Source organism: Manis javanica, chromosome 11 (genome assembly GCF_040802235.1).
Source record: "Manis javanica isolate MJ-LG chromosome 11, MJ_LKY, whole genome shotgun sequence".
In the NCBI taxonomy this organism is placed as follows: domain Eukaryota; kingdom Metazoa; phylum Chordata; class Mammalia; order Pholidota; family Manidae; genus Manis; species Manis javanica.
The window spans coordinates 88,269,427-88,295,191 of record NC_133166.1 but is presented as its reverse complement, the minus strand read 5'-3'; the positions used below and the strand labels follow the sequence as shown (position 1 = coordinate 88,295,191).

Sequence of the window (25,765 nt, the reverse complement as noted above, 5' to 3'; positions counted from 1 at the left end):
CAATAGATGATTCTGAAAATTTTGGTTATTGTTCTTTTAAGTATTTTAGATCACCTTGGAATGTGTTTGTGAGACTCATTTGCCCAAACAGGGCACAAATTTCAATTTAATAACATCTTAAGGTATACTCTGTTTTTACTTCAAATCCGTGAATTTGGGTATAGACACGAAGAATTACATGCCTTAGAGGGTCACCTAGGTTTTGCCCTATTAGGAAGTTAATTTAGCTTTGTTTATTATATACTGACAAATAAAAAACTCTAGAGACTGAGGGATCTCTGAAATAAAAGGGTTTGTTGAGCCTTTACTAACGCAGCAAGATAAGGACTGAGTCCTGGGACAGGAAGTTTATATATTTCATCAACAGCAAGAACAGTTAACCAAAACTTGTCTGCCAGATTCAAGAAATGGGACATTTATAAGGGATCGCAAGGAAAGATAGTTCTTTAAATTTACGTTGGCTGTAAACAAAGAAGGTGGACTAAGGTAAAGTGGGGAAAGTACAGGGGTAGATGGTTAGTCCTAGAGAAGGCTTATGGATCTGTTGTTGAAGATGGTCAGGCACTGGGCACGCACAAGAGCAATGCAGTGCTCCCAAGGACCTTCTAGATCGTTGTTGGAATGACTTCATCCAGGAACGTGGAGTTTCTGCTTAGCTATATACCACCCGCAGCTATTGACCCCTTGTCTCTCCATTCTCCATCTTTTTCTGTCTCTTAATTTTAGGGCATCAGAATTTTTCATCATCAATACAATGTAGCCAAAGAAACGAGAAAAACAGTAACAGTGAAAATGTTACTTAAAAAAAAAAAAGTTTTATCTTAGGGGAAAAAGTATTCTCCCTTGTTAGCCTGGGTTATATATTTTGGAAATATGTGGGACTTAACTGTTTTCCAGCAAAATACTAAGAAGTATTGATATTTGGTGATACTTGGTGACAATTTGTGTTTTAAATGATTTCTCTATAACTGTTGCATTACTCATTGTTAACATAACAGTAAAAGCTCTGTAACAGATATAATTATTAAAGGATATAAAACTTCATAGTATTAATATACAAAGTTCATATTATGAACATTAATGTATGTATTAAGAGCCTCTTTAAAACATTTACTGGGACAGGTGTCTACAAGTCTACATCTGAGAGATTGTGGGTTCCGTTCCAGATTACTGGGATAAAGTGAGTGTCACAATAAAGCAAGTCACATGACATTTTTGGTTTCCCAAAAGCCTGTAAAACAAAAATTACATTTACACTATTAAGTATGCAAAGCATTGCCTAAAACAATATGCATACCTTAATTAAAAAATACTTATTGCTAAAAAATGCTAACCATCATCTGAGCTTTCAGCAAGCTATAATCACTGATCATAGATAGAGTATTTAGATACTCTAAATAAAATAATGGAAAAGTTTGAAATATTGCAGGAGTTACCAAAATGTAACAGAGAAATGGAGTAAATACTGTTGGAGATATGACACTGATAGACTAGCTCAGCACAGGGTTACCACAAACCTTCAATTTGTGAAAAACTCAGTTATCTGTGAAGCAGAATAAACTGAGGTATGCTTGTGTACAGAAATTTGGATAGACTTGGGGGATATACTAAAAAAGAAATGACAAGAGGTTGTACATATTACTGAAAATTCATAGAAGATCAGAGGTTTTACATATTGAATAATCAGTTCATGGATTATTTTATAATTAAAAATGACTAGAGGCTTAAGAATGTCTTTCTAAAGAAACGAATCATGAAAATCTCAAGTAAAATCAGAGGCAAGGTGACTTTAACACATGTATTTGCTTAGGTTCTTCCCTCTTTTGTTAGGTAATAATACATAATCCTAGCTCTGCCATATCTGTCTCCCACACCTAGCAACCTTACAGTACTAACTTTCATCACTAACTGTGAGGTAAAGCTAAATTCTTGTCAAACCAGACATTCTATTGTAGATGTTTTCTGAATTACAAGGGTGGCCCCAAAGAGGTGACATCACAGAGATGGTAAACTCATAGCCAATATTAGGGGAATTGCTGGGCCACCAATACCAAGAAAGTACATAAGCCGTGAATGTTAGTTTTGGGAATTTGAGCCAAAAAAAATGTGGAGGAATTCCGTGAATCAAAAAAGAAGACAGGTAAGAGAAGAAATGATTATAACAAAGATTCATTACTTCATTTATTTATTGAACATCTGTGTTGGTACAGAATGTTTAATAAATGAATTAGTGTATTCCCTGCCCTTAAGGAATTTGTCATCTATTAGGGAAGACATATACTAAAAATTATAATTCAGATTAAATGATGGGCATTAAAACAGCTATGTTAAATGAAACATTTTCAAATAAGAATTTTTGTACATGAGCTTTTTGTTTAGGGTAAACAGAAATCCAGTTAACCTTCTGAGAAAGCATCTCTCAATGCATTGTGCATTAATATTAACATTTCCAGTAGATAGGGAAATAACTTTGGGGTTGCATCTTAGTAGAAAGAGGTAATGTTATTTTTAACAAGAAGAAGATAAAAATATTAAGAGAAGATAGAGTACCTAGCTCCATTTATTCCTCATTCTCACAACTTACAGAAAAATTTTTACACAAATGAAAATAGCTAGCTAGAAATCAAGTATTGAAATTAAGAAAATTAAAACGCCAAGAAGTGAATGGAATATCTAATTCAACCTTTGTTGAATAATTGCAGTCAATTATTAAACAGCAGCCAAATCCTGTGACTTCTGCCAAGAGGATGATTGAGAAATGAAGTCACCAAAAATTACTATTAAATGAAGAATCATTAACCCAATAAATATTTGAGGTTCTATTATATACTAACGAGACTGTATTCTAGGTGCTGGAGATATTAGTGAAAGACTAGACCAGAATAGCACAGCATATGGAGAATATAGCCACTGATTCTGTAACGTCTTCCTATCTTGGCAGATAATTAACTGCACTAGTTGGGAGTGAGGATTTAATAATTTGGGTAACTTTTGAACCACTGTGTTACATACTTGGAACCAATATAAGATTGTATATCAGCGATATTTAAGTTAAACAAAAAATAGGACCACAGAAAAATTAATTAGCACAGGTTGTTGTGCTTAGCACAGTTGTTGACCCTTGGGTAGTGGTTACGATGCTGCTTTCTTGGAGCTTACATTCTATGGGAGTAAGATAAAAATCAAAAGTAAAATAGTGTGTTGTTCAGAAGTTTATGAAAAAAACGAGTTTTTAGCATTCTCATTTGACGCTAGCAAACCGAGGTTTAGATAAGCAACTCGTTAGAGGACCACACCTAGTAAAGGTACGGGCCGGTTCCAAGTCTCGTCTGACTGGGGTTTTCCGTTATCATTGCCTCTCACTGCGTTGGTCCCTAGGTTCTCCAGCCTATCAGTTTGGGGGTATTGTAAGGGGAGGGTCGTGAGACGTCTCGCAGAGAGGCCCGTCCTGCAGTTTGACAGCTAGGGGCAGACCGCGGTTGCGCACGCGCGACCTGCCCCACTCCGGCGCTGGCAGCAACTCCCGAGTGGAGACGCGGGAGGGACGGGAGCGGTTTGCAAGCTGGAGGAGGAGGGGCAGGGCAACTACTAGTCCCAGCATTCCGCAGTCGCCTCCTCCCCACGGAGGTCGCCGTCACGCGGACGCGGACAGGAACGACATTCCGTTTACCGCGTTTGAGGAGTGCAGACCGGCGTTGTGGAGCAGAAAGAGCACCAGGCCTCCCCTGACGTTGACAGTCGATGATTTAAAATCCTGCTAGGATTTGTAAGTAAACAAAATGTATATACAACTTTTCCATGTTTTAGTATTCAATCTGGTATCTTCTTTCGAAAGATCTTTCACAAATAATCACTCCCCACCCCCATCTCCCTGCCTCAGAAACCTTAAACGGAGCAGTTGGGAGGATATTTTGTGGGGTGGGGGGTGGGGGGAGGAAAAAAAATCTTACAAACAATATAAATGTTTGGTTTGGACTTTGAGATGAGAAGCAGAATTCCTATAAGGCTGAAACTAAACTGGAAATCTGACTACCAGTGCAGGTGGCGATTACTTCCTTCACCTCCGTGCCTAACAGGATCCCATCCTTCGTCGTCATAATCCTTACAAGATAGTACTTTCAAAAGAATTTGTTTAAGCCTTAATAGTGCTAAAAAGGGCAAAATTTGAAGTTTTAGTAAGACTCTACAATTACCATTTTGCTACATACATGTATTCATAGTTGTATTACATGCCCTATGAGAAAGTTACCCCTTCCTCCTCCCTTCAAGGAAGTGTATAGAACGCTCCGCTTTATCAGTAGTGCTTAATTGTTAGACTTTATACACAGTTATAGAGGTGAATTTCAAAATACTGTTTTTGTTTTACTTGTCTTTAGGTTTTAAACATCTTACTTTGAATCTGTATGGGAGATCCTTGTCTTTTTTTTTTTTTTGGAAATTTAAGGTCAGTGAAGCTATCCATATTTATGTTTTATTTTTTACCCGCATGATTAGTATATAAATGGCCAGTGGAAAACTATGTAATGGGAAAAAAAAGGAACTTCATGATAGAGGAACTAAAAATATTTTTGGAAGGCTTTGGATGGATTAGAACAGTTTGAAAACCTGACATTTGCTATGAAAACTTCAAGTGAGAGCCGCCCTTCAGTAATGCTTATGCAGAATGCACAGTCCACAACTTGATTACTAGTTTTGCTGCTGGCTTATCAGTTCTTTTCCTTCCTAGTGTAGAGATGTTAATACTAGCCTGAAAGCTTCTGTAATTCACAAAGTAATTTAAAAGAATCTACCTACTTATTTGAGGATTATTTGGTAATTTAATAATGTGTCTTGTATATCATTTATTTTTGCCCAGGAAGTTATTTTAAACTCCATTCATGGAAATCCACGTTTCTCTGAAGTGCCTCTTGAATTTCCTAAGGAGAGTTTACTCAGAGAAGCCTGTCTTCTTTATGCTGTTTTTCATTTTGCATTAGAATTTTAGTTGTGGTAAAATTTCATTAATATTCTACAACTTAAGACCACTAGTGTGTCCCACAGGAGATAAGTCAATATAGTGATTATACCTTGTCCTAAGTTTTACACAGCAAGTCAAGCATTTGTGAATAAAGAAGGATGTCCCCAGCAGTGGTTATGAGCACAGACTTTGGAGTCAGATCTGAGTTTGAATTCCTGTTCTGTCACTGTGTGATTTGGGTAGGTTGTATTATTACTGAGCCCATTTCCTTATCTATAAAGTAGGGATTCCTAGGGTTATTTGTAGTTTTAAATGGGATAGTTTAAGGACTCAGTAAATGGAAACTTATTACTAATTAGGCTACTTTCTTCTATATTCATATTAAAGGAGTAGGCACCTGGTTTGATAATCAAAGTTGGAAGAAAATTCATCTATAATTCCACTACCTCAACAGATCAAGTTGTTTTGATTTTTACATACTTTCCTTTAGCCCTTGACAATAGGTAAACTTAATGTAAATGTAATAACATTTTTGCCAAAAATGAAATTTAAAATACTAGTTTTAACTTCTTGGTGTAAACATTGTTAACTTCTGAAATTTTTGTTTTAATTATATAAATAGAGCCTTCTGGTTCTATTATGATCTGCTGGTAAGAAAACAGAACTTTCCTTTGGCACAGTTTCCCCTTCTTTCCCCATTGCTAAAAATAAAACCTCTAGTTGCACGTTTTTGTTTTTAGGAGAGCAAGTTACAACCTTTTATTTAGAGATAAAGTGAAAGGACAGAGCTCCTGGCTCATGCCAGGAGGGGACAAGAGAGTCCGGGGTGGTGCATTGTCTAGGGTTTTGTTTTTGTTTTTGTTTTTTGAATTTTTAATTTTGGTATTGTTAATGTACAATTACTTGAATATTATGGTTACTAGACTCCCCCTATGGGTGGGGTACCATTACAGTCACTGTCCATCAGTATAGTAAGATGCTGTAGAATCATTACTTGTCTTCTCTGTGTTATACTGCCTTTCCTGTGTGTCCCCTCACCCGCTAAATTATGTGTGCTAATCGTAATACCCTTTTTTCCCCCTTATCCCTCCCTTCCCACCCATCCTCCCCAGTCCCTTTCCCTTTGGTAACTGTTAGTCCATTCTTGGGTTCTGCAAGTCTACTGCTGTTTTGTTCCTTCAGTTTTTTCTTTGTTCTTATACTCTACAGATGAGGGAAATCATTTCTAGTTGCACTTTTATTTAATAGGTGCACATTATGTCTAACCCTCACAATGCCTCTCTCATCTAGGTAGTGTTATTCCATTTTGTGGTTAAGGAAGCTAAGGCTTGGAGAAGAGTTCACCGAGTCAGGTGCTGGAGCAGTCATTCAGTCCTAGGCAGTCTGATTTTAGAGGACAGTGCTGCAAGGAAGGGTATTATGTTTGTAGATTCACTTAATAGCTGTTAAGTCATATATGTAGGCAAGAATTGACCCTGGAGGCTAGCTTACAACTTACTTGTATAAAAGTAATGATATTGGTACTTTATAACTACTGTGACCACCACATTTTTAAAAAAATTATAGGAAAATACAAGAATAGGGAAGTTTTAGTGCCTCAATAAATGAGGCGTTCACCTATGGTTCTGTTAGTAGCAGTAAATATGATTTATACACAAGTTAGTAAGACTAAATTTCCTTTTTAAAATTAGAGATGAACATAAACATAGGGTTTATAGTGAAGAAAAGTTAACTTTACTTCTTTAAAGTAATGTTTCTTAAACTATAGTGAGCATCAGAATTATCTGGTGAGCCTGTTAAAAACACAGACTCCAGCAACAGACCCTCAAAAATTCTGGTCTAATGGGTCTATGATAGGGCCCAAGAATTTGCATTTCTATCAAATTATATCACCTGCCAGGTGATAATTTCCAGCTAATGAGCTTAGTAAGGAAACAGACATTAGTGGGGGTCCTCCAGATAGTTGGCCTGACAGTAAAACCCCTGTAGCAGTGAGCACCCCACTCTTGGTTTTTAAACACTGCCTTCTGATAAAATGAACCATAATTTGGAGAATGAGTTGATTCCAGGGCTTGGGCAGAGAAAATAAAAGATGAGCCTGGAATATCTTGTGGTAGTTGAAATTAAGGAAATGCTCAAAAAAGTTTGGGGCCTGTTGAAAGGACACAGGAGCCAACTTGAAGGAGCTCCTTATGCTAAAGTTGGGACAAATTTAAAGCTGCAAGAAAATGAAAAATGATAGAATTGCATTTTAACCCATAGAGTAAGTATCCATAAGTCCATACTGACATGGTGAATAAATAAATAAGGGAGACAGACAACTCTTTCTTACACAAGAATTCCAGTGAATAAAAAGGCAAAGCAGAAAGTAGAAGATTACCATTAGGCAAACAGCCCTGTAGTAATTATTTGTGGACAAATTCCTCAAGTGATGCTTGTGGGTGAAAGTTTGAGGAAAACCAGGGTATATGTGCACAGTCTTAAAGTTTCCCCCAAGATTATTATTAGCTATAAAGGAAAAATAGTAATTTGGCAGTTGTGATAATACCATTAACCCACTGATTGAGGTTCACACATGGACATCATAGTTAACCCGGTGGTGTGATGCAGTTAGGACACAACATGATCTCTGGTTCTGTTCTTGCCCCAGATACATAACCTCTTCGTCTTTCTAATCATGAGAAAACACACAAACCCAAGCTGAGGGACATTCTACAAAATAACTGACCAGTACTTTTCAAAAATGTCAAGGTCACAAAGACCAGGAAAGGTCACAAATGACAAGTAAAAACTGCAATGTGAGATCCCAGATTGGACCTTGGAACAGAAAAAAGACATTAATGCAGAAATTGGTAAAATTTGAAGTTTGTATTTATAGTTCAGTTAACTGACTGATACTAATGTTAATTTCTTGGTTTTTTAGAACTGTACTGTAATTTAATGAGAGGTTGACTTTAGAAGAAATTGGATAAATAATGCAAGGTAACTGCACTAATGTTGCAAATTTTCTGTAAGTTAAAACTAGTTCAAATTTCAAATGTTAGCAAAAATGTTTGATGTAGACACTAAAGGGGAGTTGAGCTAAAACTGGAATCTGTTACGCTACCCACTATTGGAAATCTTAGCAAACCCTTTGATCCTTTGCACACTGCTGTTTGCCTCTGTGGTCAACCTAAACCTGAGATACAAGTCAAGGGAGCTGGGAGGGAGTAAGAAGGGGAGGAAGACTTTCTGCACTCAGAATATATATATAGTATCTGAACTGCCCCAGGCATCCAGTTCCTATACAAGAAACTGGTTCCTTAATAAAGTAATTGGAGTGATTTTTGTTCCTAGTTTAGTACTTTTACAAACTCCTTTCCAAAAATATGCTGTAAGTACCAATTAATGAAAATACTGGGAAGTGAGCAGGAAATTCTGAAAATAATAATATTCACATATTATGACAATTGATACAGTGCAGAGAAGTGGGCAAGATTTCGAAGCTTAAACACAGACACAAAGAACTGGCACAAGTGTGGAAATACCTAAGCTTGGAACTAGGTTTCACTGTTGAAAGCTGCACATTAACCTTAAAGCTTTGGCTGCTGGTGTTTCAAATTGAAACAGCAGTCCGAATCTGAACCATGGACTTTCAGTCCATTAGGGCAAGGTAGATTGAAATGCACCAGTAAATGTCTAAACCAGTTGTTCCTCTTTATGGTATGCGACCAATGTGCACATATGCCTGGTTTGTTTGTCAGTTCCTGGGGTGAGGGAAGAACATTCTGCAGTTGTGTTCTAACTCAGGAGCATATTTTTCCTTTGGCTTATCTCTTCTTCGCGAGAGAACAAGAAGGAACAGTGTGTGTGCTAAATAATGCTGAAGATGGTCCTCCATATGTCTTTGCTCAGCCATCTCAAGACTTTGCCAAATTAAAAGTAGTTCCTTACAAAATAAGCAAAAGGCTTTTTTGTGACTATTTTTTATAACACATTTTTAACAAGAATTGTTATAGATTATAGGAATTTAAAAAGCAGAGTTATTACTTCTTTTGCATATTCCTTAATCTCTGGTCATTTAAATTCCAAACTAGTTACAAAATATTAAACTTCTACGATTTCACCCTGTGTATGCTTATCAGAGAAACTGACTCATACAAAAAATAGACAGTTTTGATGATTTGATTAGCCTTAGAATACTCCATAGAAGATATTTAAAATATGAACTTAGAAGGTTTAAATCAGTTGTATTTTTCCTATGTGCCTATCTTTTGATTTTGTGTATCATATGAGAAGTTGGCTGAGGCTGAAGTGTAAGAGACATATTTGCCTGGAGAAGCCACTTTCAATCTGACTCAGTCTGAGACTTATATGATCCCACTACTAAAAAGAACAAGGAAATTTTTGTCTGTCAAAGCCAGAGATGAGCTCGCTTCCTAACATCCATTCAGGAAATAGCAAAGAATAAAATAGAATATTTAGCGAAGATAATTATTTAATGGGTATTCAGTAGCCCTCCTTAGTAGTTGTAAATCTCAGTAGTTCAGGTAGAACTGCAATTTCTATTTTCCTGTTAAAGTGCCACTATCTAAATTTTCTTCTAATAAAGTTTCAGGAAGAATCTTAAATTTACTTCAGTCCTCACATATAAAAAAACCTTTGTATTTTTCTTTTGCATAGTGTTTGTGTAGAAGAGAAGCTCTTTAAACTTTGTTTAAACCTCTTTAAACTATTGTTGTTTCTTCAAAGATTTGTTTGAAAAATAAAGGCATTCCAACTTCTTTGTGCCTTCCTGAATTTCCTGTGATCTCTACAGGCCATCTTTTTATATCTATCAAAAGTCTTTAGCCTTTACCTAAAGCATTGGGTCTAATCTGTATTCCCTACACATCTAGAAATCCTGTAAGATTTTTCTCTGTATCCATAGTACTTGGCATTGAGCCTAGTACATGGTGGATTCCTCATTAACTTAAATAATAATCAGTAGAGTAATGGTGATTCTTAAGGTATTTTCAGCATTTCATAAGCCTTATAGTAATCACATTTTTACCTTAAATCAACTGCTTTTGACTTAAGCTAATGGAATTGAGAAAGAAAACAAATCCAGAATATCTAAGTCTTGCCAACTTTATGAATTGGTATTTTGAATATTATCTGTAATTTAAAATACTGAAAATTTGTAAACCAGGGTTATTAACACTAGTTTTCTTCTTGTATTCTACATATCTAGTTAATAAAAATGAGAAAAATTATTCAAGAATGCCCGTTGTTCAGATATCCTTCCAAAATGAGATCTACGGAGGGAAGTGCTAGGAATAAAAATTCCTTAGAACCCATTAATGCCTGATGGTTTTGCACTATATCAGATTCCTTTGGGAGTCTAAAAGTATGTACTTTCCAGAAAAAAATGCACATGTGTACTTAAAAAAATGTACATGTAATTTCAGGGAATTCAGGACTCCTTGAAACCTATCCTAGATGTTTTTTGTGTGGAAGTACAAAATTATGAGAGATGATTTCCAATACCCCCACCTCAGTATATATAGACAATTGAAGAGTAGCCTATAGCTTTGCAAATAGCTTATGAAAGGGTTTTCTAACACTTAAGTGTCACTGCTTCAGAAAGGCAATATCTTACAGTAGCTAAGAGTATAGGCTCTGGAACCTGTCACCTACATTCAAATACTGACTTCTCCACAATGACCTGTGTGACTTGGGGCAAGTTGCTCAACGTGTTTCCGTAACTATCAGATGAACTATTGTAAGGATCAAATGAGTTAATACATGTAAAGTGCATAGAACAGATAATGGCACTCAGTAAGTGTTATCTAGTATTATTAAGCATTATTATCTCACAGAGGATTACTGTTGAATATCTGGCCAAGTGCAGTTCTCTGGGTTGCATCTTGCCTGGAAGGAGGATGCCTTTTTCTCATTTGCACAAAGGCACCATATAAAATACCATCCCTGCTCACAGACAGATACACGGCTTTGTGGAATATGCCAAGGTAAACTTTCTTTTCCATACCAGCATTAAGTAGCCTTATTTCTTTGAAGAGATGGTTTACAATTTTATAAGAAAACAAAGGTCTGTATTCTAAAGGGCTCTCTTTTCCTCAATATATCAGCCTCTCACTTTGCCTCTGAGCAGAGTAACTGCTGCTGTTCTCCTTGTCCTCCAGTGTGAAAGTTTGGTTTTGCCTGTTAATCTTTCTTACTAGCCCATTGCTATTTCCACTCTACTCTTCTTTTTAATTATGGAATACTGAATAGAGATTATGTAAGCTATTAGGATATATATATAATACCATGAATGTTCTTGTATCTTCACTCAAAGAAAAATATTTACGATTATCTTTGAAATGCTGTTTGTCTTCCCCAAACTCATCCCCTTCTCATTAAAGGTAGTAATAATCCTTGGACTTGTCTTCTTTTCTCTTTAGTTTTATTGCTTATTTATCCCTAACCAATATATTGAAATTTTATGTAAATAGAAACAGTATGAGTGTGTGTGTGTGTGTGTGTGTGTGTTTAAGAAATTTTGTACATGTTTTCTCCTTGCTTTTTATTTGTTAACCCAATATTCTTGAGTTTCATTTATGTCTGTATGTCCAGTATTGTATGGCAGTACTTGAGTTTATCCATCCTGTTCCCAAACATGTTGGCTGTTGTTTTGTTATTACAGTATTACTATTCCCAAGGATACTTTTATTCATGTTTTTAAATACACATGTGCAGATTTCTCCAGGGCACATGCCAAAGAGTGGAATTACTGAGTTATAGGAAATGCATATCTTCAGCATTTACTGGATAATGCCAAATTAATTCCAAAGTGGTTGTACTAATTTATGCTCCTCTATCATTAGGGTATAAGGATTCACATTCTCTTTATTCGTGCTATTTATTCAATCAAAAAATGTTTATTGGGGATTGACAGCAATAAATAAACGAAAAACAGGTCCTACTGTCACGGAGTTTATATTTTACTAGAGACAAATAGCTTAAATATTTAATATATCAAAACAGTATATGTTTTACTTAAAAAAACAAAGCAAGAGGAGAGGATGTTATCTCACTTCTCTGAGAGCCATATGGAGATTACAGACCAAGGGAATGTAGTGTAACCACGAAGCCCTGGGCTTCATGTGATGATGATAGATATAAACAAATACAGGTATGCTGATTGGCTGATCCTGATGCTTTCAAGCAGATAATGATAGTGAAATTGAGTGTTGCGGGGTGGGGTTGAGAATCTTTCCAGGAGCATTTTCGGGAGGCCCTGTTCACTCATCTAGTAATAAGGCTGCAGAATGGGTGAGGAAGTACTAGGTGATCTCATCTGAGCTTATTCTCTTGGGGAATATTTTGAATCTTGCCCTTAGGGGTTTGGAGGACCAGGGGAGGGGCTGGCCTGACAGAACACTAGAAGTCTCTTGGTGTAGGAATACTTGAATCTCTAGTGCTTTCTTGACTCTTGAAATTGGAGAAATGGAGATTGGGAGAAAGGTGGATTATTTTGAGCATTTGGAGCTTTAGGGCTTCCTCTTGACCCTGCCAGTGGAGATGTGGAGTCCAGGGGGAGGGTGGTTTTGCCTAGAGTATAGAGAACCCTGATTGTCAAAGTTGTTAATTTTTGTCAGTCTAGTGGATGTGAAATAGTATCTTGTGGTTTTAATTGCATTTTTTCTTTCCAGTCTAAAAACCCCAAATTCTGTATCTTTTCAATGTCAGACTTATAGTCAGATAACTTTACTATTAACTTCTGTGTTAAACCCTGTGTTTGTGTAGATTTTAGTCATCATCTATGTGTTCCATGTACTAGACACCCAGGATTTCCCAGTTTCATCAACTGGAATTTGTACTCTGGTGGTGCTTGTCAGTAAACCCTCAGGGAAATCTGTTATGCCCTGTTTTGTCACCACAAAGGTTATTGAGTCAGGAACCCTACCTTCTGTTCACTCTGCCTGCATTGCTGAATTGGTAGCCCTCGCCTATACATTGTTACCTAAAAATGCTCACCTCAAAAAACACATCCTATAGCTACACTTGAATTTGTTTCACTTCTTCTGGGGCTTCCACCAAATAGAAGTCTGTGTTGTAGCACTGTCAGAGGCTCTTCAGTTGCCTTTTAAAGTTGCCATTTTAAAATGTGGGAATCACAGCTGTTGTTGATAGTCTTTAAGGAAACTGCTTTGGCTGACTACAACTAAGATGCTGTGCTTCTCAGGCCAGATCTTTGTACAGCTTTGACACTCATACCTTCCCCAGTGTTCCTAGGTGCTTTCACAGACTCAAGCTTCAGAATTCACAAAAAGAACACTGGAGAAAGGCAGAGTGTACATGGTACTCTGTTCTGTGGCTCGCCCCAGGTGGCTGGAGTTGCTCCAGACATCCTACTCCCCTACATCATGTACGTGTTATACACAGTGTCATGAAGGAGTATAGAAATGTTGGTAGCATCCGCAAATTCCAACTGATTTATGTATATTTTCCAAGAATTGCTCAGGACTGTTGCTCAGCATGGTGCTTTACTTGCCCTTCTTACCTTTAGAATGTGCCTGAACCTGTAAAGGTAGATGTGGGCAATGGGACGTGCCCCTCTTTGTTTCTTTTTAGCCTTCAGAAGGATTATATCCAACTTCCTGTGGTTAGCTACTAAGCATATTATCTGATAATTGTGTAAGCTCTTTCCTCAGTGAATTGAACCCTGTTATAGAAAGACTGTCACCATTATTAATATCTCACACATTATGGGAATCCTATATATAGCACCCATTTCACAGCAGAGTATACAAGAAATCCCAGAGTTTTACCAGGTTAAATATGATTTGACAGACCTCATTATTCCTGAAATGCAAAAAGAGTAAAAAAAAAGAAATATAGTCCTAAAAAAAAACCAAAACTCGCACAAACCTCAAATGAACCAAAACCCTCCCTAGTGCTCACATAATTGTAAGAATAATTGCGAACTGATAAATTGGTTTGGACACATATGAAATTGTCTTGGATAAACCCATGAGACATCTCATCTACCTTGACTGACGCAAATGATCTCCAGATGCATGTTTCTAATAATCTTGTGAGCAACTCAAAGCCCATATGAGTCCTCTGAAGTTGTATCATTTACAGGTATGTGAAGCATTCCCAGACCCTCCAACCAACTCAGCATCAGCTGCTTCTGTGTGACTGGGTCCTGATTAAAGTCCTCCCAAGACTTCATCGGATCCACGCTCAAGAGGACTCTACCAGGTTTTCCTGACCCCCCCCACATCGCTCTAAAGTGCCAACGCCTTAAGACTTGGGTACGTGTATTACAACAGCAACGCCCACAAAAGACCCCTTGGACCTGTCAGCTCCTCTGTGTCACCAAGCAGACATAATAACTTACCAACAAAGCAGAGTAAGCCAAGTGCCTCTGCATGACACCACCAGCTAATAACACACAAGAAAACATAATTTAGACTAGAGCTCTGTCTGTTTATTGAGAAGCTGGGATTTGAAGGAGCTTTTCTGAGATCTGTGCTGCTAGTAAGCGACTGATAACATTATAGACTGGATTGGTCCCTGAGTTCAGAGACTGAGTTGCAATTAAATGAAAATAGACAACGAAATCTTCAAGAATTGCACAAGGTGCAAGCCAGATTTAGCACTCTTCAAGTAATATTCTTTGGACTGAGAAATTGTTAAAGCAGACCTGTAAGAGGACTGGTTATTTGGGTGTCTCTCGTTGTCATTGTTGCCTTTTGCTATTACATTGCTATCTGTGTTGTCTTAAGCCCAGATGTTCTCAGATAATTCACATTGCCCTGACTGTGGACAACAGTGGTTTCCTAGTTTAGAACTAGGCCATTGGTTGTACCAAACTGAACTTGTTGAAAATGAATGTTACCAAGTATTCTTAGACCGTATTAACAGAGCTGATTATTGTCCTGAATGCTATCCTGATAATCCTGCTAATAGAAGCCTTGTTCTTCCATGGTCTTTTCCACTTGAGTGGGCTCCCCAAAACCTTACCAGGTGGACCTTTGAGAAAGCTTGCCACCCATTTCTTCTGGGTCCTCCACTGGTTAGAAAAAGGATACATGACTCTAGAGTAGCTGGTTTTAACCCTGCATTACAATTAATCTTGACCAGAACAGACAAAACCTTAAACAAAAAACTTGGCCAAAACAAATAACTTTTAAACAGTTAAAATCATGGAGATTGTGCAGGGTTTTGTATCAGTAGCCCAAGGAAGGTGGAAAACGACTCCTTTTTAAATCTGATCCAGACTGTCCCTACTTTGGGGAACTTTTTAAATTCTTGGATCTGCTTAAACCAGTCTACGCATAATTTGTTCAGCATGTATTTAATCAGTATTACAGCCAGACTGTTCATCTAGAACCAGACTAATCCATGTTCCCTGTGTTTTGGAATTAGCTTATGCTCCCTAAGAAGCTCCACAGCCTAATCACTGACATATGGTAAGGTAGTCCTGGAGGAGAAGCCCCATACTATGTGTACAAAATGATATTTCTAGTGGCAATTTTGTGGGATAGCATTCTTGTATCTGGATTGTAGATTAATAAAACAACTAGATATCATAATAAGAAACTACACTGTTTTAAATTCTACCTCTTATACATCAGTGATAATTACATATATATTAAATGTATTCATACATAACTGCTTATTCATCATTAGATATATTTGGCCCATCCTCAGTGTGGCTTTGATATTATCAATAACTGATCACTGTCAGAAATCACATTCTGTTGGGCAACACAGGATACACAAAAACATGCAGTGGTGTCACATTCTACACTTACGTGGCTCTACATATGCAAAAACTCTCATCTCTTTGTGGTGACGGAAGTTAGATTGTCCACCCCTGAAAATGGAAAAGTACCTGTACTGTTGAAATCAGTGACAAAAGGAGTTATCAAGCTTGACCCATATATATTATAAACAGTCTAGGGGAAGCATCTTTCTTAGAATTAAGAAGGTCTTGTTGGACATTCATGAGAATGACAGAACCAGAGTTTAGGTTAAGAAACTTAGAAAAAGCTATTGAAAACATCTCAAGTTTTAAATTCCACTTAAGATGCTAGATAATCCAGTGCTGTGTAGCAACTCAGCAGTGTTCTCAAGGTCCCAGTTCTTTCTGTCCTTCTCTCTGGGATCCTTGTGTTGGCTTTTTGTCCTCATAGTTGTTACTTCAGTGAGTATAGTGTGGCTTTTTTGCTGCTCCAGACATTTCACTCCCAATTGAAAGACTGGAAGTAGGGAGCAAAAAGCTTTCTCTTTTCAAGTCTGTTTTTTGTTTAGGAAGCAAATCTTTCTCAAAAGTCCCTCACAGATTTCTTACATCTCATGAGAAGGTGCTGGTTTACAAGGGAGCCTGGGAAACCTTGCAAAGGGGAATGGGGTTGACATTGCCTGAGTAGGGCACATTGTCTCCCCTAATAAAATCAGGGCTCTTTTAGGAAGGAAGACTGGAGGAGTGAACAGCTATTCGTATGCAATGAATCATGCCTGCCACATGTTGTGAAACCTAAAGTTATTTGTTAGTCTGTATAAAGAATGTACCCCAGAGATCTACTCTGTATCTGCCTTATGTCTGTCATGATGGAGGTTCTCTTCTGTTATATTGCTGAATAAACTGTGTGGACTACTAAATTGAATGAAGACTAGTTAGTTTATCATTAACTCTTAGTTAAGAACTCTGTCATCCTAAATCTCTTTCTAAAAAGTGAAAATTTTATTTTGAGGGGCTGATTTTGAGGATGGTGTTAGAATCAATATACTTGCCCCCTAAATTTTTTCAGACACATACTGAGAAGCATCTTCCTGTGTGCAGTTTTAAATATCAGCAAATAGAGAATGGGTCTTGTATTTTTGTTTTAATCCATCTCTCTTTTAAATAGTATGGACAAATTGAGTGGATTTATACCATTGATCTTCAAATCAGTACCCAGATGAGTTTGTCCAAAAATGCCAATTTTTTGATCTTAGAGAATTTTGATTCTTTAGGTTGATCATGGGACCCATGAATCTACATGTTACAAACAGTGCCTCAGAACATTCATAGGGAGGTGCACTGCGGACCATACTTTGAGAAGTACAGTGACAGTGCATCCATGGTGTTCAGCTATCTGACTTAAACAGATGGGAACTGAGTACTCGCAGTACTGCAAGGTAGTGATGGTTATTGTATGTTGTTGGTGTCATAGAAAGAGATTTCACATCAGACTGAAGATCACTGTTGGTATTTCAGGTTATAACTCAGTCACATTTTTTTCATTAATTAAAATAATCGGGACTATTGTAACCCTCCTCACAAAGAGTTCTGTGTGGTGTCATTATAAGCTACATGAGTATATGGTCAAGAGAAAGGAATAAAAAATAATTAATTTTACCATTAAAGATGCTTTGCTTTCAGCCATGATTATATTATCACATTTGTGTTTGTTATATGATCCCCTCTGAGAAGTAACATCATGTGGCAGATACATAAAATTGAGCAAGAGAGAAAACTTAGCTTGATAGTTTTGCAGCTTTTTAGTAAAACTTCACTTGGCTTAAAATATTGCAAATTATTCAAGAATATGCCATTTCATAGTTACGAATAATGAATTTCAAAGCATAAGTATGTTCCTAAAATTCTCAAGGGTTATCCACTATTTTAAATAATGTGAGCCATATTAATCTTCCGTACTGTGGGAGAGTTAATAATGTTACACATAATGGTGGCCATTTCTAAAATGACTTTTATAACTACTTACTGTCATTTATGGCAGACCTGGGAGTGAAAGGTAAACGGAAACAGATGGGGAAAAAGTATCTCCTAAAGAGGAGGCTGTCCTGGGTTGTGGGTGACTGAGTTCAAATTGATTTCTTAAGTTATGTGAGACAGAAGCCCAGGCAAGCAGGCAGGCAAAGAAGAATTTCATGGCATCCAACGAGCATGTAGCAAGAACCCTTATGCACTGCTGATGGGAATGTAAATTGGTGTAGCCGCTATAGAAAATAGTATAGAGGTTACTCAAAAAAATTAAAAATAGAAATGCCATACAGTCAAGCAATTACACTCTTGGGTAATTTACCCAAAGAAAATGAAATCACTAATTCAAAAAGATACATGTGCCCCTATGTTAATTGCAACCTTATTTACAATAGCCAAGATGTGGAAGCAACCTAAGTGTCCATCATTAGATGAATGGATAATGAAGATGTGGTACCTAAATGCAGTAGAATATTACTCAGTTTATAAAAAAGAATGAAATCATGTCATTTGCAACAACGTGGTTGGCCCTAGAGAGTATTATGCTAAGTGAAATAAGAGACAGAGAAAGACAAATACTGTATGATTTCACTTATATGTGGAATCTAAAAAAAAAACAGAAACAGACTCAAATACAGAGGAGAACAAACTGGTGGTTGCCAGAAGGGAGGGAGATGGACGGACAGGTGAAATAGGTGAAGGGGAAAGAAAAAAAAATGTATGTAGCAATCAGTATGTTCCAGATACCCTGTAAGTTAGATGAGCCACTCTTTCTATCTCTTCAGTCTCCCCTGGCAGCCCTTGAGTCTCTTAGGAATTTTGGGAACACAGCTTGAAAACTGCTTGTTACAGAGGAAAAAATAATGGCCTTGCAGGCAGCTGACCTGGGTTTGTCTTCTACCTTTGACACTATTAAATAACAATTTAACCTCTCTGCATTGAGTTTTTTCATCTGCACAATAGGTGGCATCGTATACCTGCCTCATACTGTTGTGGGGTGTAAATATGATAACATATGCCAATCATATGGCACACAGCAAGCTTTTAGGACTAGGAAGGGCACAGGAGAAGAAGGCAGAAGTTAGAACTAGGGATACAGTAGAGTCTTAGGTCAGGAGAAGGCAGAAGTTAGAACTAGGGATACGGTAGAGTCTTAGTTTTCGAACAGGGATTAAAGCCAATTGTTAGAACTCGATGCTGAATTCGTGAAAACTTAACGATTAATTCTGATGAAGGACAGGATGAATCTAGGGACTGAGGTTAAGCTGTAGTGAGGGAGTCAAATGGTCTCAAATATAAAGATTAAAAGGCCTGGAGGAATGGATGATCCAAGGCAGGTCCTTATCACATATTTTAAGCCCATTTGTAACCATAATTGTGGTAGATGTAATTGCTACATGACTTATTATATCACCTGAGACTTTGCACAACACTGAAATAAGGACTTTGAGAAAAGGTGAAGGATCTGGGCAGATTCACCCAGCACATATATGATAGAATCACAATTCAAGCCTAGATTCAGCTTTTACATTTCTTATATGCTTTTTTTTTTTAGTGTCATGGTTAAAAGCTTGGGTCCTGTAGTCAGACTACCTGAGTTCAAATCATACTCTGCCTTTACTAGTTGTATATTCTTGGGTAAGGTTCGTAACCTCTCTGTATCTTGGTTTCCTCCTCTCTAAAGTAGGACTGCTAATAGTCCATACATCATAAGACTGTTGAAGATTAAATGAGTTTATGCATAAAGTGCTCAAAATGCTACCTGGCCCAAAGGCACTCAATAAATGTTGGCTGTTATTATTGTTGTGTGTGTTTTAAATGTTATTTGTCTTCACAGCAAGGTTGTAAATTGAGGGCCAAGATACCTGTTTATTTTTATCACTACAGCCTAAAATGGCATGTCACTAAAATAGGAGAGTTTAAAAAATACAAAATGAAATACACTTACTGGGCCCTGACTGCCATCATTTGTCATGATGGCATTTATATCTAAACTACCATCCTGGACTGACTGGTTCTCCTTGGTTCTCTTAGCTGCTAAACTTCTTTTTGTTTTTAATTTACATCTTAGTGTTTGCACATACCAGTGCTTTATGATACCTGCCTCTTCCCTCTTCCCCCAGCTCTCCATCTCCTCTCTTCCTCCTCCCTGGTCCCCATGGTGAGACTGGAGGTATAGAACTGTATCTGGAGTAGAAGCTGGTGAAGTCCCATTGCTCTCCCAGCTCTGGTTTTGTTTTCTCAGGGAGCTTTTCCTTGTCTTACTCCTCCCAACTGCTTATGACAAAAGTATAGGACTTTGTGGTTGAAGTGTGCCTCTGTAACCTAAGTTCATTGCTTGTGTGCTCAGTTATTCCATTCCAGGCCTTTCCTTTTGATTCTTGCTCTTCCCCACAAAATCCAATATATTTTATTACTCATTTTGAAAAATTTTAACTCCATCAAACATAGAAAAGTACAGAAAATAACATTCACCTATGTACCAATATCTAAAGCACATTAAGATTTTGCCACATTGACCTCAGGTCTTTTTAAAGATATTTTACAGATACAGTTGAAACTTATTTTGTTCTCATCCTGTTCCTGTCCTTTCTGTAGAAGTAAGCCTAAATGGAAGTTGATCTATATCTTTTTCTGTTCATGTGTTTAATTTTTTTCTTTTATATATATTGAAACAATGGTACAGAGCAATAAAATTGAGCACTTTCAAAATTTTATTAGTTGCATTTATGTAAGAACATGTAGACTGACCCTTACTATACTTAATTTTACATGTTGAAATCTGCTGAACTTGGCTGTATTACCTCAGCGCAAAGGTCATTTTGGTACCAGATAATGAACACCTACCAGGCTGTCAAAGCATTGCCATTGGTGCAATGAGATGGAGCAGAAAGGGTACATCTACAGAGCCCAGGGAGGCCACATCTGCAGAGGAAGCAGTACAGCAAATCTGTATCCCTCTTTATAGAGAAGTCCCAGGGTATCAGAAATAAAGGATCACATCCTTCAGCCTACCATCTGGTGCATTCTCCATAAGTGAAGAATAAAACCTTATTGCTTTAAATTGTTTCATGTCCTCATGGAGATGGTTAAAGCACAATGGTACAAGTTTCATTTGTAAATTTCAGGGTCTCAGGGAAGATGGGGCTAAGTTTTATTTAAGTGGAAAATGAATCATCATAATCTCCACATACAGGGCACTGAAAACTAACATTTCCCAATTGAACTTGTAAGAGATTCACTGAAAGTAAATGTTTTTATGCCATGTGAAGTACACGGGTCTTCATCAGTTCTGTTTTGCAAAAGATACCATCAAAGGGATCTTTTTTTGGACATGCTTATGGAATGGTTTCTCCTACAGCTGCAGAAAGTCCCCATTTTCCATCAGGGTGAGGCTCTGCCTCACTTCCATTGTGCATTCCATTGATTCCTAATGCACACAGTTCCTGGGATGGATTGGACACTGTTCAAAGATTGACCTGCCTCTAGAATAGCAGCCTCCAGATCTTCCCCATGCGACTTCTTGTGAAGAGGTGTTAAGAACCTGTGTTGGTATTACTTCTTCCTTTGAGTCTTGAGGGAATGAATACCATTTCAACTATGAACAGTGATATGTTACAAAGGGTCTGAATGAAATGGGATGCAGGAATGACATGTGCCTTGTGACAAGAAAGATATATACTGATGATTTGCAAGATGATAGAAATATCTGTGAGGGTTCCTTTGCAGATTGTAACCTGCAGCCTAGTCACCACATAATACGTTTTTGAGAGCATTCAGTTCTGTTTGTTTGAAATAAAGTTTATTGAGGCTATTCTGCATGGAATAAAATGTAGATTTTTAAATTTGATGACAAATATAACCACCATCTCAATAAAGATACAGAACACTTTCACTACCCCAGAAGGTGTCCCCGTGCCCTTTGCAGTCAGAACTCCTACCCGAGGAACCACTGACTGTTTCCTGGCACCATCGACCATAGTCAGCCATGTTTTAAAACTTCATGTAAATGGGATCATTTGGCATATAAGGTATGAATTCTTTCACCCATCATATTTTTTAGGTTCATCCATATTGTGTGTATTACTGGTTGGTTCATTTTTATTCCATTCATCCACTTCTTTTTCAATCACTATGTAGGATTATTTTGTTTAAGTTTTATATAAGTGCTATAATACTGCACTTCTACAAATTTTTGAGGTATATAAATTTAATTGAAATATATAATATTACACTGTAAGAATATACCACAATTTTTTAAATCCACTTCTTTATGGACATTTGTTTCCTTACTTTTTCTCATTTTAAACAATACTGCTACAAATATCATGGGGCATTTGAGGGAAGGTTTCTTCAAGGTATGTATTTAAATGTGGAATTGCTGATTTGTAGAACATGTGTCTTAAGTTTACTAGATATTGCCAGATTGCTCTCTAAAGTTGTGACAGTTTACCTCATTGCCAGTAGGGCCTAAGAGCTCTCTGTATCTCCAAACCACTGACTTGCTATTGCCTGACTTCTGAATTTTAGCCCATCTGATGGTTATGAAATTGTGTCTCATCATTAATTTATTTTGATTTTTCCTGGAGTACTCTTCTTACTGATTCATTAGATACATATGCATATGTATGCATATATTTCTTGGCTCTCTATTCCGTATATTCTGTGTGTCTGTGTTTGTACCAATGCCCTATTGTTTTTACTGTTATAAGTTTATAATAAGTCTTGAGATGTCTGGTAAAGATAGCTTCCGTCCTTCTTCAGAATTACCTTTTTTTCCCCTTCAAAATGATCTTGACTCTTCTTAATCCTTTATTGCTCTTTGTGAATTTTAAGTTCAGCTTCTCTGTTCCATAAGAAACATACAACAGTCAAATAGTTGTCTGGAGCTTTTGTTTCAAATTGCAATTCATTTATAGATTACTTTGGAGTTGGCATTAATGACTTTGAGTCCGTCTCTGTCCATAATACATTTCTCCACTTAGGTCTTTTTTATGTCCTTCAATAAAACTTTACATTTTTCTCTTTAAAGTTCTTTTTTTAAAGCAGCTTTATTGAGGTATAATTTACATACCATAAAATTCACCCCAAGTAAAATTTTTGAGTATTTGTTACATTTATTACTAGGTATCTTTTAGTTCTTATTATGAGGCACCTTATGGTTACCATGAATAGCATTTTGCCTTTCAAGATTTTTGTTACTGGTGCATAGGAAACATTTTACCCATTGTTCTCTTGGTTAGGGTTGGCAGAAAAAAATACTGTTCTAAGAAACCTGAAAAGGACTGGGGACTTTATTTTCTGCCATGAACTCAGATCAGAGAGAAACCCTCGCTGCAAAGATTATGGTAAGAAAAGGAGAGCTGGAGGCACAGTCCCAGGAGTTTGAAGAAGATAAAACCCTCCAAATCTGAAACATGTTCCTGAGTGTCCACACCAGCAAAAAGGAGGCCTGTTCCTAACTCCTCCCTTCCCTTACAGTTTATGATTATCACCTCTCTTTATTCAGACATTCATATAGTTATTCATTTATTCGTATTCTTTTTGATTAAAATAGAGAGTTCTTACTCTACACTAGGCACCATGCTAGGCATCGAGATTAAAATTTCTAATTTGTAAAATTAAATTTTATGAGAGTGCCGTAAGAAAGATACAAAGAAGGCTAGGTGGCTAGCCACTCAACTAGGCTATCAAAACAATGTAACACTTTTCAAAGCTCTTTCACATACATTTTTATATTTAATTCTCAAAGCAGTCCTAAACAATTTTTACAGATAATGAAGGTTAAGTAACTTTGGGATAGTTTTGTGTTTGACAAAAAATAAGATTTAACTATAAAATGATAACATTTTTTATTGGTTATACATTGCCTCAGATTTTTTACTCCTTTTGCTTACAGCTCATATAATTTTCAAGTCAGTCTTTGAGCACTTTTTGATTTTGACTCCTTTTGTTTATAGCTCATATAATTTTTAAACCAGTCTTCTTTGAGCACTGCATAAAAAGGCATTGTATAAATAGATAATTTGTCTCCATATTTTACAAAAGAATATTGTGGTAAAATCTCAAAAAAGGCAGTGGTGAAACTCCAAATGTGTGTTTCCTGTCACTACCAAGGTGGCCGTCTTAGTTTATAGGTAGCCCCTGTGCATTGTTACTTGTTAATGTTAAGTTAGCTTCTGAGAGGCAGAAATGTCTATGGGACAGAAATTGAAGACATAAAGGAAATCTGCAGTGGGTAACTTAACGGTGACTTAAATTTCCACCTTTAGAATTACTTTTTATTTTATTTTCAAAGTTCTCTTTGAGATTCTGCTCACTTGGTCTTTTTGCATCCTTTCAAGAACACTGGAATATATTAGGAGATTATGGCCATCTATGCAAGGTTAATAATAATCCGAAGCTTTTTTCTATTCATAGACTAGGATTTGGAAGATGATCCTTGTGAAAGCTGGAAAACATTTTTCTTCACTAGAAATATTTCAGAGGAACTACTACTCACACTGAACACATTTAATAAGTAAAGCTGAAATTGTCATTCCTCCATGTATGAATAAAAAGTCACTTGATTCTTTTCATTTTGTTTTAGTCACTGTATATAAATGCCTTGTTTCCTGCGTCTGCGGGAAGCATGAGTCCGTTGGAACTTGGGACAAGAAGAAAACAAGACATCCTCACAAGGAAAACCAGACATTAATAAAAAGTGTTCCCAAGTCTGAAGAGACAGAGCACAGACATGACCGACAGAGGACTTAGGAATGCTCCGGAGGGTAAGACTAGTTATAGCACTGAGGTTTATGCTATAGGAAACTAGGGCTGTGCTAAGAGAGAAAGTTTCTGATGGCTAAAACCTGATGTTTGGGAGTAAAAAAGTTAACTGAATTAATTTGTTATGATTAGCTTTATTCTTTCATATTGGCTGAGTTCTACCCTAATTATAAGGAAGACTGTGTTTTAAAGACTCCAATAGTAGGAACCCTGTAGTATTGGAAAAATACATCTTAAAAAAGATGGTGGATGCATCCTTGGAGTTATATTTTTTAAAAATCAAGAAAACGGTAATGTGTTATGTATTTGGAGGGGATCTTTAAGATGAAACTTAAATTCTTCATCCTGCTTATATATAAAAATAGTAGATGGAGACAAAATATGAAGTAGATTTTCAAAAGAGAAGTATATCTTTGTTTAAATCTTGTATAGGATGATGTAAAATATATAAAAGAACAGTATTATGAAGCCCCATGTACTCAACATCTGACTTCAGCTATTATCTATGTAATGCCGATTCTGTTGCATATCTTAGACTATTTAAATGCAAATCTAAGACATTATATAATTTTATTTGCAAATACTTTAGTTTACATCTCTTAAAGATAGGTTTTTACAATTACCAAAATAGCACTGTTACACTTGAAAAATAGATCAATAGTTACTTCTTAGTATCATCGCATATCCAGTCAGTGTTCTCACTTCCCTGATTGTCTCATATTTTTTTCTTCACAGTTGGGTTTGTATTTTTTTGTTTTTTCTTCACAGTTGGGCCACATACTACATTGATAGATCTATCTTTTAGGTTCCTCTTCTTTTTTAAGCATTATTATAGAATATTTCAAACATACATAAAAGAAGAGAGATGAAGTACATCCCATGTTTCCATCAAAAAGGGAATATATGGCTAATAATTGTTTCATCTACTCCCTTCTCCCCCCTTCTAGAATTAAATATCATTTATTTCTAGACATCATATAAATTTAGCCATAAATACTTGAACACATATCTCTAATAAAGAGAAGGATGCTTTTTTTTAAACATTACCACAAGATGGTACCTAAAAAATGAGCAATAATTGCTTAGTATCATCAAATATCTGGCATTCAAATCTTCCTGATCATCTTACGAATATTTCTTTAACAACCTTTTTGTTGGACCGGTGGATCTAAACAGTGTGGTCAAACATTGCATTTGGTTGATGTGTCTTTTAAGTGTCTTAATAGGTCACCCCTCCTTTTTTCTTTTCTTGCCATTTTTGTTTCTTGCTGTTATTAAAGAATCAAACTCTTTTG

The 25,765-nt window shown here is 36.6% G+C and overlaps 2 protein-coding genes across 4 annotated transcripts in view; both read left to right on the top strand.

Annotated features, from left to right (window-relative positions):
• LOC108384977 (torsin-1A-interacting protein 2-like) overlaps window positions 1-25,765 on the top strand; it is a 34,853-nt gene that overhangs the window by 1,735 nt on the left and 7,353 nt on the right. Inside the window, exons 1-2 of one of the 3 annotated variants that reach the window (XM_017642225.3) lie at window positions 3,636-3,766; window positions 24,292-24,472. In XM_017642225.3, the coding sequence (XP_017497714.3) occupies window positions 24,439-24,472 (34 nt within the window). In that variant the 5' untranslated portion in view covers window positions 3,636-3,766; window positions 24,292-24,438. Of the gene's footprint in view, window positions 1-3,635; window positions 3,767-14,102; window positions 14,242-24,291; window positions 24,473-25,765 lie in introns of those variants that run through there. The other 2 variants (XM_017642224.3, XM_073216828.1) reach the window with 2 other exon arrangements.
• On the top strand, window positions 14,240-18,325 carry LOC108384978 (torsin-1A-interacting protein 2). The gene has a single exon (XM_017642228.3). The coding sequence runs from the start codon at window positions 14,721-14,723 to the stop codon at window positions 15,114-15,116; it is 396 nt and encodes a 131-aa protein (XP_017497717.1). The 5' UTR covers window positions 14,240-14,720; the 3' UTR covers window positions 15,117-18,325.

Coding starts and splice junctions, on each gene's coding strand:
- LOC108384978 (XM_017642228.3), top strand. CDS start 14,721: ATGTTCTCAGATAATTCACATTGCCCTGACTGTGGACAACAGTGGTTT.